The sequence below is a fragment of the Loxodonta africana genome, unplaced genomic scaffold (assembly GCF_030014295.1).
Source record: "Loxodonta africana isolate mLoxAfr1 unplaced genomic scaffold, mLoxAfr1.hap2 scaffold_69, whole genome shotgun sequence".
Lineage (NCBI taxonomy): Eukaryota > Metazoa > Chordata > Mammalia > Proboscidea > Elephantidae > Loxodonta > Loxodonta africana.
Genome location: NW_026975421.1, coordinates 587,364 through 599,866, shown reverse-complemented (window position 1 = coordinate 599,866; position 12,503 = coordinate 587,364). Strand labels below are relative to the sequence as shown.

General features: G+C 43.8%; 1 protein-coding gene across 5 annotated transcripts in view; it reads left to right on the top strand.

Annotated features, from left to right (window-relative positions):
- The window catches only part of LOC135230009 (protein FAM170B-like), a 304,835-nt gene that overhangs the window by 156,929 nt on the left and 135,403 nt on the right, over window positions 1-12,503 (top strand). For all 5 annotated transcript variants that reach the window (XR_010320640.1, XR_010320641.1, XR_010320639.1 and 2 more), the window contains one exon: window positions 7,790-9,188. Coding sequence is in view for 1 of the 5 variants with exons in the window: in XM_064279116.1 (XP_064135186.1) it covers window positions 9,173-9,188 (16 nt within the window). In the remaining 4 variants the exon portion in view is untranslated. The remainder of the gene's footprint in view (window positions 1-7,789; window positions 9,189-12,503) is intronic.

Below are 12,503 nucleotides of genomic sequence, written 5' to 3'. Positions count from 1 at the left end.
ACAAATGTCCCAGTGTTTTCACCCTGTTTCCTCAGACTTTTCTCATCAAGACATCCTTCCCCTTTTACTGAAGCCTGTGGAAAATACCTGGGGCTTCCTGGATGCTCGGCCTTTTTTCACCCCTTAACTATTCAGTCATATTCCCAACTTGGTTCAGGCATGACTTCCTGGTTGTAGTCTTCCCTGAATCTTCTCCTGGTAGATGAGTCCACTTCTTGCTCTGTACTCCATTGTACCCAGGAAACCCTTTACCACAGCATAAAACACAATTGTATTTACTACACATTCTTCCCCTCTCTGTGCCCATGCCTTCTATGAGACTCCGGAGCACCTTTCATTAGCAGGAGGAGTCTTCTTCTACCTGTTGAAGGCCGACCTTACGGTTGCTTCAGCCATTGAAATAGTAGCAGAGATGATAGAAGGAGAGAATTGAAAAGATTTTACATTGAGTCTTGCCCCTTTGTTGCTCTTAAACCCTGAGAACCTGTGGGAATGACCCCAGGCCAGCCTGCTGAATGATGAGGGACCATTGGAAAGAGGATCCAGCGGTTTCACTGAGTTGATTTTATGCAACTGGCTCGCAGGTGACCTGGAATCAAACTGTAGACACATGAGTAAGCCCTGCTGCGAGCCACTGAGGCTGGGCCAGATCAGAAGAACCCCAAATTGACAACCTGAAAAATTGTGAGCTTAGTAAATGGTTGTTTTTTTAAGACACTACCTTTTGGAGTCATTTGTTACACAGCAATACGTGACTGATACACCTGTTAACTTGGCCGTTTCTCTTACCAGGCAGTGAGGCAACTTCTCTAAGTCATTTCATCACCAAGAGCATCTGGCCTAGGGTCTGACATGTAGCTGTTTATACAGGAAATCTTTGTTGACTTAATGCATGAATTAGTAATACGAATTGTATGTGCGAGTCTGCACAAAATCATGTATGAAAAAAAGCATGATTTTTTAAAAAATAAAATAAATTGAGGCTCAGAACTACGTGCTTACAAAATTGAGGGGAGTTTTTAACCTCACTTACTTTTAGGGTACTCCCTCGTCCAGATATGCAGTAATTCCCAGGGTCTAATGAAGGACCAGTGCTTGGAGAAGACCTTCAACACACCCATTGCCTCAGCCTATGTGGGTGATCTCTCTAGAAGCATTCGTTCTGCTGTTTCCATTCTCAGCTGGAGCATGAGAAGCTTGGTGGGGCTGTCAACAGCATAACAGGGTTTGTCTACTTATGTGCCTGCATCAGCCTTTGAGGTGCTGTAACCTACTCCAGGGCACTGTCAAGAAGGAGGTCCTACCCCTTCCCAATGTCTAGGACCCTACTATCTGACTGTCACTCTTCCCCTGGGCTCCAGTTCCCTCAGTGTGATCACCCCAGTGAGCTGAGGCTTTTACCACAGACTCTTCAGAGTCTTGAAGTTTCAGGGCTTCAACACTGTGAGTCCAGCTATCTCCTTGAAATGAGGTAGGGAAGGAGGAAAAATGTAGAAAGACTTTATTTTCCATTTAATGTTGCAATAAAATTTCTTGCCCTGCATTTTCGAAGGGTCCTGCCTAACAATTCCCTCTGTTCTCTTCCAAGATGTAGGACGATGAAGAGTGAATGTTTGTTGTGTCATAATCTGCAGAAGGCTGCAAAGTACACATGGGGTCCATTCCCCCGATGCTCACACTAGAGCACCCCACCCATGTGGAAATCTCTGCAAGTGTTACTGAGTCCCTCGCGCATCCACAGTGAACAGCTTTCAGATTCTTATAAGAGGGAATTGTGTCCTAACACCAGCTGCTCCCTGGAAACCCTATGGGGCAGTTCTACTCTGTCGTATAGGGTCTCTGAGTCAGAATTGACTAGATGGCTACAGGTTTGGTTTTTTCTTTCAGGCGGGTGGTGAGAGTTTGATGTCAGCTCCATAATCGTGTTATTAAAAAGTAATGACAAGGTACCAGGTGAGAAAGTAACAAAACAAAACTGAAATGTAATGGCTTTTTCACATTTATTGGCCCCACAGAGTTCCTTCGAGGTGTTTACTTTTCACTAGATTCGGAGAAATGTTTGTGAGAGAGACACAGCTTGAGATAGCTCCAAAATTACGTTTCCCTCCTTAATGTTAGGTTATGTTAAGAGCTGGTTGGCTGGTTTATGATCTGCCTGCTTCAAAAAAATAGAAGGCCCATGCAGGCAGGAACTTGTCTGTTGTGTTTGTCAGAGCATCCTGGTACCTGGCGCCTAAGAAGTGCTAAAAAATGATTTGAGTGAATGTGGGTGGGTTTTTATAAAAAAACACTGTGTTGCTGTCTTTATTTAGTTAAATAGTGAAAACAGGGATAAGGAAAATGGAGACAATTATTTGTATAATTTAGAGTTACATAAGATGAGAATAGAACTTGAATAATGAAGAGATAAAAAAATAAGCTGTACGGATGGAATGTACCCCCTTCCCTTTGCTCTGGAGGGAGACATTTTAAAATTGGATTGTTTTTTCCCTACTGATTTATAGGTTCTATATGTGAATTGAAAAGTTAGTCTTTTAGGAATCACAAATACATCTATTGAGATACAATTCACCTGCCGTAACACTGCCTTTGAAAATATGCACAATACCTTGGCTTTTAGTATATGGGCAGACTTGGCACAACAGTCACCACTGTCTAGCTTCAGAATATTTTCAGTGCCCCGTAAATAAAGGCCCTTGTTAATAAAGGCGTATTAACAGTCACCCTCATTACTCCTTTCCTCCAAGCCATAGCAACCACTAATCTACTTCTGTCTGTGTTGGTTTGTCTGTTCTGGACATTTCATGTAAATGGAATCATACACGATGCGGTCATTTGTGTTTGGCTTCTTTCATTTAGCGTAATATTCTCAAGGTTCGTCCATGTTGTGGCATGTATCAGTACTTGGTGCCTTTTTGTGGCTGAGTAATATTCCAGTCTATGAATATACCACATCCTGTCTATCAGGTCATGACATTTGGGTTCTCTCCACAGTTTGGCTGTTACGAATAACACTACTAGGAATCCTCTGTGTAAGTTGTATGTGAACATGCTTTTGATTCTCCGGGTGCAGACCTAGGAGTGCAATTGCAGTGTTGTGTGGTAATTCTGTGTTTAACTTTCTGCAGAATTGCCAAACCATTTTCCAAAACAATTGGATCATTTTACATTTCCACCAGCGGTATTCCAGCTTCTCCACATCGTCGCCGACACTTGTTGTCCATCCTGTTGAGTTTAGCCATCTTACTGCTTTTGAAATAATAGTGCACTTTAGTTTAGATTTGCATTTCCCTGATAACTAATGAGGTTACGCTTCTTTTCCTGTGCTTGTTGAGAGTTTCTGTATCTGCTTTCGAGAAATCTCTATTCAAATCCTTAGCCTGCAAACTTTTTTGAGCTTTTTGCCTGTATTTTTACTCTCTTCATGTACTTTTTGATATGCCAAAGATCTATAGATCTTAACAGTTTTAGCCTTCATATTTTGGGATTTTTAAAAAGTCTTTCTCTTTTATCAATAAAAAGAAAATAAAAACTTCTAAAATTTTTATGGTTGCATATTTTAATTTTAAATATTCGATCCATCTGGAATTTTGTTTTGTGTAAGGTATGAGAAAAAGGATGAAAACGTTTTTACAGGTGGTCTGAGTGATTACCAAATTGCTACAAACGCGCCTTTTTCCATGACCCATATCTTAACTGCATTTTCCCGTAGTCTGTACAGAGAAGCCTTTTTACAAAGGGAGGCCCACCATTCCCAGCCATTTCATTTTAAGGTTTGTTTTCTGCAATTAAATCCCTTGTGTATCTTATCTACACACCTTTTCTTTTAAGCTAATACAAATTTTGTGTGAGTAGGACCTTGGCGAGTGTAAGATGGGCTTGAATTTCATAACTGGTTCCGTGTGGTGCACCCCAGCAGACGGACAGACAGAAGCAGGGGCTGCAGAGGCGACAGAAGCTATGAGAACATGAGCCTCTGGAGATATGCTGTGGAATTTCAGATAAAGATTCCATGTGCCAGGAATAGTCTACATCATGTGGACGCAGTGGTGAAAGTACACATTGTCCCTGCCATTGTGAAGGGGACACCCAGTGCGGGTGGGAGGGGGACTGGTAAAATGCAGTCCAAAGAAAGGACGGACCATGCTCCAGGAACCACACTGGACTTCAGAGAGCTTTGTTGGCTGCCGTTCATCTGTCCGGCTTCTAGATGTCAGAGTGCCCCCAGGCTCAGTGCTTAGTCCTCTCTCTCTATTGACACCCTCTCTCTAGGATGCCTCAGTGAGTCGGTTGCTGTCTGTCTGTAGCTGAGGATGTGATGTTTACACCTCCATCCATTTCAACTCCTCCTGGTTCATGACTTCTATTCAAATGTCAGCGTAACTCTCTGTACCGAGTTCTTCATCTGTAAAATGTGCCTTATAATGATACATTCCTCACATGGGTATCATGCAGAGCAAGTATCTTAAGAAAGGAGAAGCCCTCACAGGAGTCCTGGCACCAGTAAGTGTTAGCTGTCAGTATTATTACCTGCCATCTCCACGTAGATGTCTAACAGCTGTGCCATGTTATCAACGCCATGAAACAATTCTTGGTCCCAACCCCATTCCACCCTTATCGATGAATTTCTCAGGGCTTCAGTGATGGGAATGTGTGCGTTTTTCCACATAATGGACATGGCTAATAAAGGTTGGCCTGGTCCTTCATAATAAGTTGCTCCAAAGTTTATATGGGTGGACTCAGACAAGTGATAGCCAACTAATATAGACAAAAAAATAGAACTCTCAGCTGCTCATATTTGTACTCTCAGCCTAGAATATCTGGTGAGGGTACTATATGGACTGAATTGTGTAACCCCAAAGGTACGTTGAAATCCTAACTACTGTACCTATAAAGGTGACCTGATTTGCAAATAGGGGATTTTTAAAATTACTTTAATGAGGCCATACCAGTGTAGGGTGGGTCCTAAACCTAATCCCTTCTGAGTTACAAAAAGAACAGAATAGACACAGACACAAACAGGGGAAGAGGGAGACAGACAAAGGGGAAGATAATCTACAAGGCCAGGAAGGCTAAGGGTGGCTGGAAGCTGCTAGAAGCTGAAGTAGACATGAGCCATGCCCTGAATTCCTACTTCTAGCCTCCCGAACTGTGAGAAAATAAATATCTGTTCTTTAAAGCCACCCAATTGTGTTATTTTTTTCTTATGGCAGCACTAGATGACTAACACATACCCATGGTTATACATGAAGCCTGGTGTAAAATAGTGTTCTCCCCTCCTTGTCTAGCCCACCCGAATCCTGCTATTTCCTTATCAGTGTCCTCTGCCTTCACTAAGAGCTACAACAGAGTTGGCTTGATGCTGATGCATAGAAATGCAGTTTATTTTTTAGTTTATATTTATGATTGACTAGCATTAATTTCAATGGTTTGTTAATTTTTCTGTGGAGGCATTTCTGTAATCTATGGGTAATAGCAGTTGCAGCTTTTCCTTCTTTTTGTTGTCATTTTGTTCTAGCTTGGGCCTCCAGTGTTAAATATTTAATATAAATAATGATAGAAAGCATCCTTATTTTTTAAATATTTTTTTGTGTGCTTTAAGTGAAAGTTTTCAAATCACACAAAAACGCATATACACCTTGCTACACACTCCCAATTACTCTCCCCCGAATGAGGCAGCCTGCTCTCTCCCTCCACTCTCTCTTTTCGTGTCCTTTTCGCCAGCTTCTAAACCCCCTCCACCCGCTCATCTCCCTTCCAGGCAGGAGATGCCAACACAGTCTCAAGTGTCCACCTGATCCAAGAAGCTCACTCCTCACCAGCATCCCTCTCCAACCCATTGTCCAGTCCAATCTATGTCTGAAGAGTTGGCTTCGGGAATGGTTCCTGTCCTGGGGCAACGGAAGGTCTGGGGGCCATGACCACTGGGATCCTTCCAGTCTCAGTAAGACCATTAAGTATGGTCTTATGAGAATTTGGGGTCTGCATCCCACTGTTCTCCTGCTCCCTCAGGGTTTCTCTGTTGTGTTCCCTGTCAGGGCAGTCATCAGTTGTAGCCGGGCACCATCTAGTTCTTCTGGTCTCAGGATGATGTAGTAGCTGATTCATGTGGCCCTTTCTGCCTCTTGGGCTCGTGATCACCTCGTGTCCTTGGTGTTCTTCATTCTCCTTTGATCCAGGTGGGTTGAGACCAATGGATGCACCTAAGATGGCTGCTTTCTAATGTTTAAGACGCCAGATGCCAGTCTTCAAATTGGGAAAGCATCCTTATTTTAATGCTAATTAATTTTAAAGAGAATGTCCCACATTTCACCATGAACTATCATGCCAGTTGTATTTTTCCAACTTAAGGAACTCCTTTTCTGGTCCATGATTGCTCAGAGTCCTTATCTCTCAGTGTGATTGGATTTTATCAACTGCTTTGTCCCCATCTCTTGAGGTGAGCATGTCTTTTCTTCTTCCATCTATGCTTATGGTGAATTAAATTATTAAATCTTTAATGTTCACTCAAGCTTGCATGCTGACGATAACCCCCCTTGATGATGGCGTATTACCTGGTTTATACTTTGCTGGATTTCCTTTGCCAGTATTTTATGTAGGTTTTTGCATCTCAGTTACTTGGTGTGCTTGCCCTGTAACTCTTCTTCTACGATCCTTGTCTAATTTGGTGTCAATATTAAACTAGCCTTAGGGATGAAGTAGAGGAGCATCTCATCTTTTTCTCTTCTTTTCTGACTTTGCACAAGATGAAAATGCTCTGTTTCTTGCCTGTTTGCTGCAACCTGAATGAAAGTGGTCTCGGCCTCCTATTTTCTTAGGGAGATCTTGAACTACTGACCCATTTTGTGTAGTGATTAAAGGTCTTTTCTGGTGCTACTTAGAAAAATTTCCACTGCATGTTCTAGGCTGCTAGGGTTTCATCTTTGAATGTTATGTTGTTATCACGATTTTCAGTCTCATCCACGTCAATTAATCAATCCCAGATTTTCCCTCATTTTTCCAAAGTTAGACTCTACATCTATTCCTGGCACCAATTCCCTTATCTAAGACTTGTTTGCAAACAAAAATACAACCCAGCATCTTTGAGTCCATGATGTGAGAGTACAGTCCCATATAACTTTTTTTGTAACTGTTGTTAAGTGTTTCTCCTCTTTTTTTTTTTTTGTTCATTTCCCAGGTATCTAGCAGTTTCAAAGTTGTGCCCTTCAGGTTGAGGTCATTAGCTTAATTGACTCTGTGCAGGGCCATGTGGTGCCAGTTGCAAATGGGCATCAAAAGAGCACTCCTCTAGAACTAGGAGGCAGGAGGAGGTGGTTGGGCGGTTGCGGGGTGGGGGAGGGAACTGGGCAGGGCTGTGTGGAGAGGGGCGCCCAGGGGAGGTGCCAGCTCGGAGGCTGCCCCACCACAATCTCATGTGCATTAGGAAGCAGCTGGCTGCAGGAGCCTTTCGCGAGAGTCCCAGCCCACCCAGCCTTGCCCTGAACTCAGACCTGCTAGGCTCACAGGTCCCACCAGAACTAGGGGAAGCCTGAGGCTACCGATGTCAAGTCCCAGGGTACACCCCTGAGCCCAGTCACAGTGCTTATGCTGGAATAGGAGGGCAGAGGAGGCGTATGGGGACTTGGGTCCAGAGGGTGAACCAGAAAGGGTGGGAGAGTTGTGGTCACCCTCGGACTCTGGCTCCGCACGTGAAGGGCCCCAGGTTGCACTTCCAGGAGAAGAAGGTGAAGCCACAGAGGCCACACTGCTCACACAAACAATCCCCCACCCCCCTCTGCCCTTTCTCCAGGCGGGACGCCCCTCCTGTGCTGCACTCAGAAGGGCTCTCCAGGGACCGCACCCCTAGTTTGCGGAGCAGCAGAGCCTGCCCCAGTCTGGACTAGGGACTTTATTTCTTCCACTCTCACCACTGGCTGAAGGCAGACTCCTGTCTCCACAGACTAAAGAGGAATTATCAAAATGAGCTCGAAACTCTAGATTTGAGTTAAGGATCATAAATTAACACAGAGAAATACAACTTTAACAACAAAGACCTGTTTGGAGCCCCAGTTGGAATTAAAAAAAAAAAAACTTGAACAGAGGGAGTGATAAAGTCTTCCTTCTTTTGCCACCCTCTCTCGGTGGTCCCAAGCTTTCTCATCTCCCACCTCACAAGACTGTATCAACTGCTTTGAGACTTTTAGAATAAAGATCCCCAGGCATATCACTGCTGTCACCCTGTGAGGATTTCCCCAGTGCTGGGTTAGACTAAGACAGAATCCTTCCAAGGCTTCCAGGGCCTGTGTACTGGACGGTCAACACACGGAGCCTCAGAGCCCACTTCGTTTTTCCTGCAGTTGGGCACGACCCCAGGGACATGACCCTTGAGAGTGCTGACACTTCCTGAAGCCAGTGACCCTCCCCCTGGGCTTCTCCCTCCCTGGGTCTCAGAATCTTTGAGGCCAACTTGTACCCTCAGAAGTGTTTCTGCTGAAGGACACGTAAACAGCACTGTGGATTTGTGTCCCGCAGTCTGCAAAACTGCCTCCCCTGAGTGGGGTGAGGAGCTACTGAAATACTGAAATCATTGAAACTAACAGAAGCCACAGCTCATGGTGCTGGGAGAAAACTGGGAAGGACGGAGAGGTGAAGAGGCTATAAAGGCCCAGTCGTGAAGGCGACCATGAGCCAGGATGTCCTGAAGTCGCAAAGCTGACCAATGCTGAGTGCCCTAAAACCTGCCACTCCTGTGCCCATCTTTTCTTTCAATGGACAAAGTCTTCCCCTGCTCTTATGTGCCTGGGCTGGAAGGGCCTTTGACTTATAACATGAAGCAGCCTCCAGAGCCTCTTGGGGCAAGTGATGGTCAAGGAGGCTCTGCCTAACCCCACCCTGCCCTTCCCACTTGTCAGAGGACCAGGAATTTCAGTCTTCCAGCTCCTGGGCTGATCTAGTGACTTGTAACAGGATTTCGCTGGAACTGGAAGGTGTTGAAGACAGGAAGTACTCCTGGGTTTCTTCACCCAGCTGAATGCCTAGTTCCTGGTCTTATTACACGGCTTACATTCAGGATAAGAAGAGGCGTTTGGAGCTTTACGCATGACCTCTTAGCAGAGGTTTCTGTTCAGGAGCGAAGAGGTAAAAAGAAAGCAGTGTCTACTAAGTCCTTTTCCAAGAGTCTCAGGAAATTCTCATGAAGACCCTCTCAGGTAAGGACTGAGGGGAAATGCCTTGGTTTAATATTGAACTTTGCCCTTGACACTTTTCGTTTATGGAGGGCATATACATATTGTCTGCTCAAGGAAGCACTGTAGTTCTTATCTAGACTTTATGTAGAATGAGTATATATAAAACCTAAACTTGGTCCTTAAGCAAGGGGTTACCTCTCAGAGAAGGCCTATGGGAAGGTTTCTACCAAATTCTGTGGTGCTGCCATTGCTCCAAGGATCCCAGGTGGTGCCAAGTTTGAGTACTCGGCTGTTAACCGAAGGTTAGTTTTTTGAACCCACCAACCTGGCGAACTGCTTCTGTTAAGATTACAAACCAGGAAACCCTATCGGGGCAGTTCTCCTTTTACACTGGGCCACAATGACTCAGAAACCCACTCAATGGCACCTAGCAATAACAACAGGAAGCCGTTGCCCCCCATGTGCTTGAAGTGCCTCTCTGGGGAAGGTTGGCCTTCAGAGCCAGCTCTTGGCCACACAGGAACTGAGGCTCATGTTTTGTTACCACACCTTAGTTTCAGTCAATAAATTTATTTTCCAGTTTATTCACGAGACTTAACTGCAGACATCTCTCAGGTATTGTCAAAATTAATTCCATTCTCTAATAATGATTTGCCAGGACGTATTTCCAAGCGTTTCCAAGAGACTGGAAAAACTTTCCAAAGAGGCTTGTCCAGCGCCATGTTGTGCAGTAACTACAGTGTTGACGCAGTATATTAACCACATAGTTTCCATGTTTTCTGCTTTCCTTAAATAACAACTGAAGTTCCAAGTCTACCACCTGAAGTACTTCCCTTAGTGTTTCACTTAGAAGTCTGGTGGTGATGAATTCTCTCAGTTTTCTTTCCCCTAAGAATGGCATTATTTGTGCTTTACTCCTGAAGGTAATGATTGGACATAGAATTCTGGGTTAGTATTTCCTTCTTTCAGCGCTGAAAAAATGTTGTTTCACAATTTATTTTTTTGGCTTCCTTGGCTTCTGATAGTGAATACAGAGTCATTCAAATTGTTTTTCTCAGGTGAAATGTGTTTTCTGTCTACCTCCTTCCTGAGTATTTTCTTGACCTTTGTTATTCCACAGTTGATTATGATGTATAGTATTTTTATGCAAGTAACCCATGTTCTATATATATATATCTGTGTGTCAACACTTTTTCCCCTCCCGGGTATGTCTGTAACTACAGTATACTGTTTCTTTTCTTTTTACACGCTGCTGTTAAAAAAAAAAAAAAATTAGAGTAATGTACTTACAAATATACTTGGGATGTGGGGTAAGGCCCACTGGGTTGGCAAAAAACCCATAACCCGCAGAATATTTTTGTGCAAATTCAGTATTGGGGCATGGAATTCTTTAACTTGCTGTGCTTTGCTGAACTTCTTGAATCTGTAAGTTTATGTCTTTCACCACATTTGGAAAGTGTTCAGCCAGTATTTTTTCAAATACTATTTTCTTCACCACACATTTTGTCCACTTCTTCTGGAGTTCCAATAAATAGGCTTTTTGTCTAGTTCTTGAGGCACTGTCCATTTTTTTCCATATTTTCCTCTCTGTTTGCAGAATGGATATTTTCTACTGATCTATTTCAACTATTTAGTTTTTTTCTCTGTCATCACCATTCTGCTATTGTGAAAATATCAACTGAATTTTTGATTTCTACGGTTGTACTTTTAACATGTAAAATTTTCATTTGCAAATAGCACCTATTATCTTTCAATTTATTTAAAAAGTGTCCCTGTTATTTCTTGGATTAGAATAGCATTTTAAAATCTGTTTCTTACGATTTTGAGAGTACAAGTCCTGCTTAAATTTTATGGAGAATTTTTTTTGTTTTTAGCAGTCAATTGACCCAGTTATGTTCAGGCTCCAAGTTCTGTCCCATCTTCTGTATTCTGTGGTTCAAATGTTAGTTCAATTTTTGAAGGCTTTGCAGGTGTATTTAGGTCTAACCTATGTGAGCGCCACTCAGTATGGAACCTTGATGGCATTCTAACCCATAGTGCGGGTCTTAAAGGATTTGATAATGCTTCTTAGGGTCAGGGCAATGGATACGCACCTGGGGGGTGAACCAGGAGTTCATAGCAAGTCTGCAGAATCTCTTTCTTGCACAGCCTCCTCTTTCTCTTTCTCTTCTGCTCTCTGAGTTCAGAAGGAGTGCTTTCCTGGCCCACTGGCGGGAATGCTGGGGCTTTAATCTCCTCATTCTGTTGTGCACATCAGTGACTGGTTCTGCCTATGGGGCCAAAGCACTGGACAACCAGCCAAAAGGCTGGCACTTTGAACGTGTCAAGAAGCGCCTCAGAAGATAAGCCTGGCGATCAGCTTTTCAAAAGTCTCAGCCTTTGAGGTAGAATTGACTAGGTGTCAGTTAACAGCAGAGAGAGAAAATGTAATGGAGCTTTCTCTACAATATTTGGTTCTTCCATACTCTGGTCAGAGAGAAGGATTCTCCTCTGCCAGAGTTTCAGGTGTCTGCCCACCTGCCCAGCTGCCTGTCTCTCTCCTTTACGGATCTTCTATCCCATTTATATGAGAGAGGGCTTCTCTCGGGGCTGTTTCTGTCCACAATGGGTGTGCAGCTGTGAGATTTGGGCTCATTTAATTTCAGCCTCTAGAATGTTCATACTTTATGTTCTGGTTCCGCCCCTTCCCCATCCACCTTCAACACTTTCCTTTGCAGAGTCCTGAGATAGTGTCCCATGCATTTGTCCAGATACTTAGTTGTCAGATACCAGCATAGCCACCGGGGGCAGTGCTGTTGTGGTTGAGGGGGGAGGGACTGTACACTGAAGGAGCTGCAAGACCTGGCTGCCTTGTGTGAGCAGGACAGGGGTGTGCTGAGGAGTGTGTGCTGAAGGTGCTGAGTCAAGGGGCATTTAGTATAAAGTTGGGTCAAGGAGAGTTTGTTGACAAGGATTTATTGCTGTAGCAAGGGTTCTGGAAATGGGTTTAATATGCTGTGGGATTGCTTTTGGAAGCTTAGAAAAGGCAATGGCCCACATTCTCTGAAATCGAAATGCCAGACCTGCTGTGTCAGATGTTGGAAGAGGGATTAAAAGCCTCCAATATGTGGGCATGTCTGAGTTAGTCTTCTATAAGACCATTTCTTGGAGGTCCTGAAGGACACCCATTTCATCAAAAGAATAAGGAATGCGGAGATGAGGGGAGCACCAGCAACACAGAGCTTACCAATATGTATACTTTGTAGGGAGTCCCTGGGCGCCACAAACAGTTAAGTGCTTGACTATTATCTGAAAGTCTGGCAGTTTGAACATACTCAGAGGGTCCTTGGAAGACAG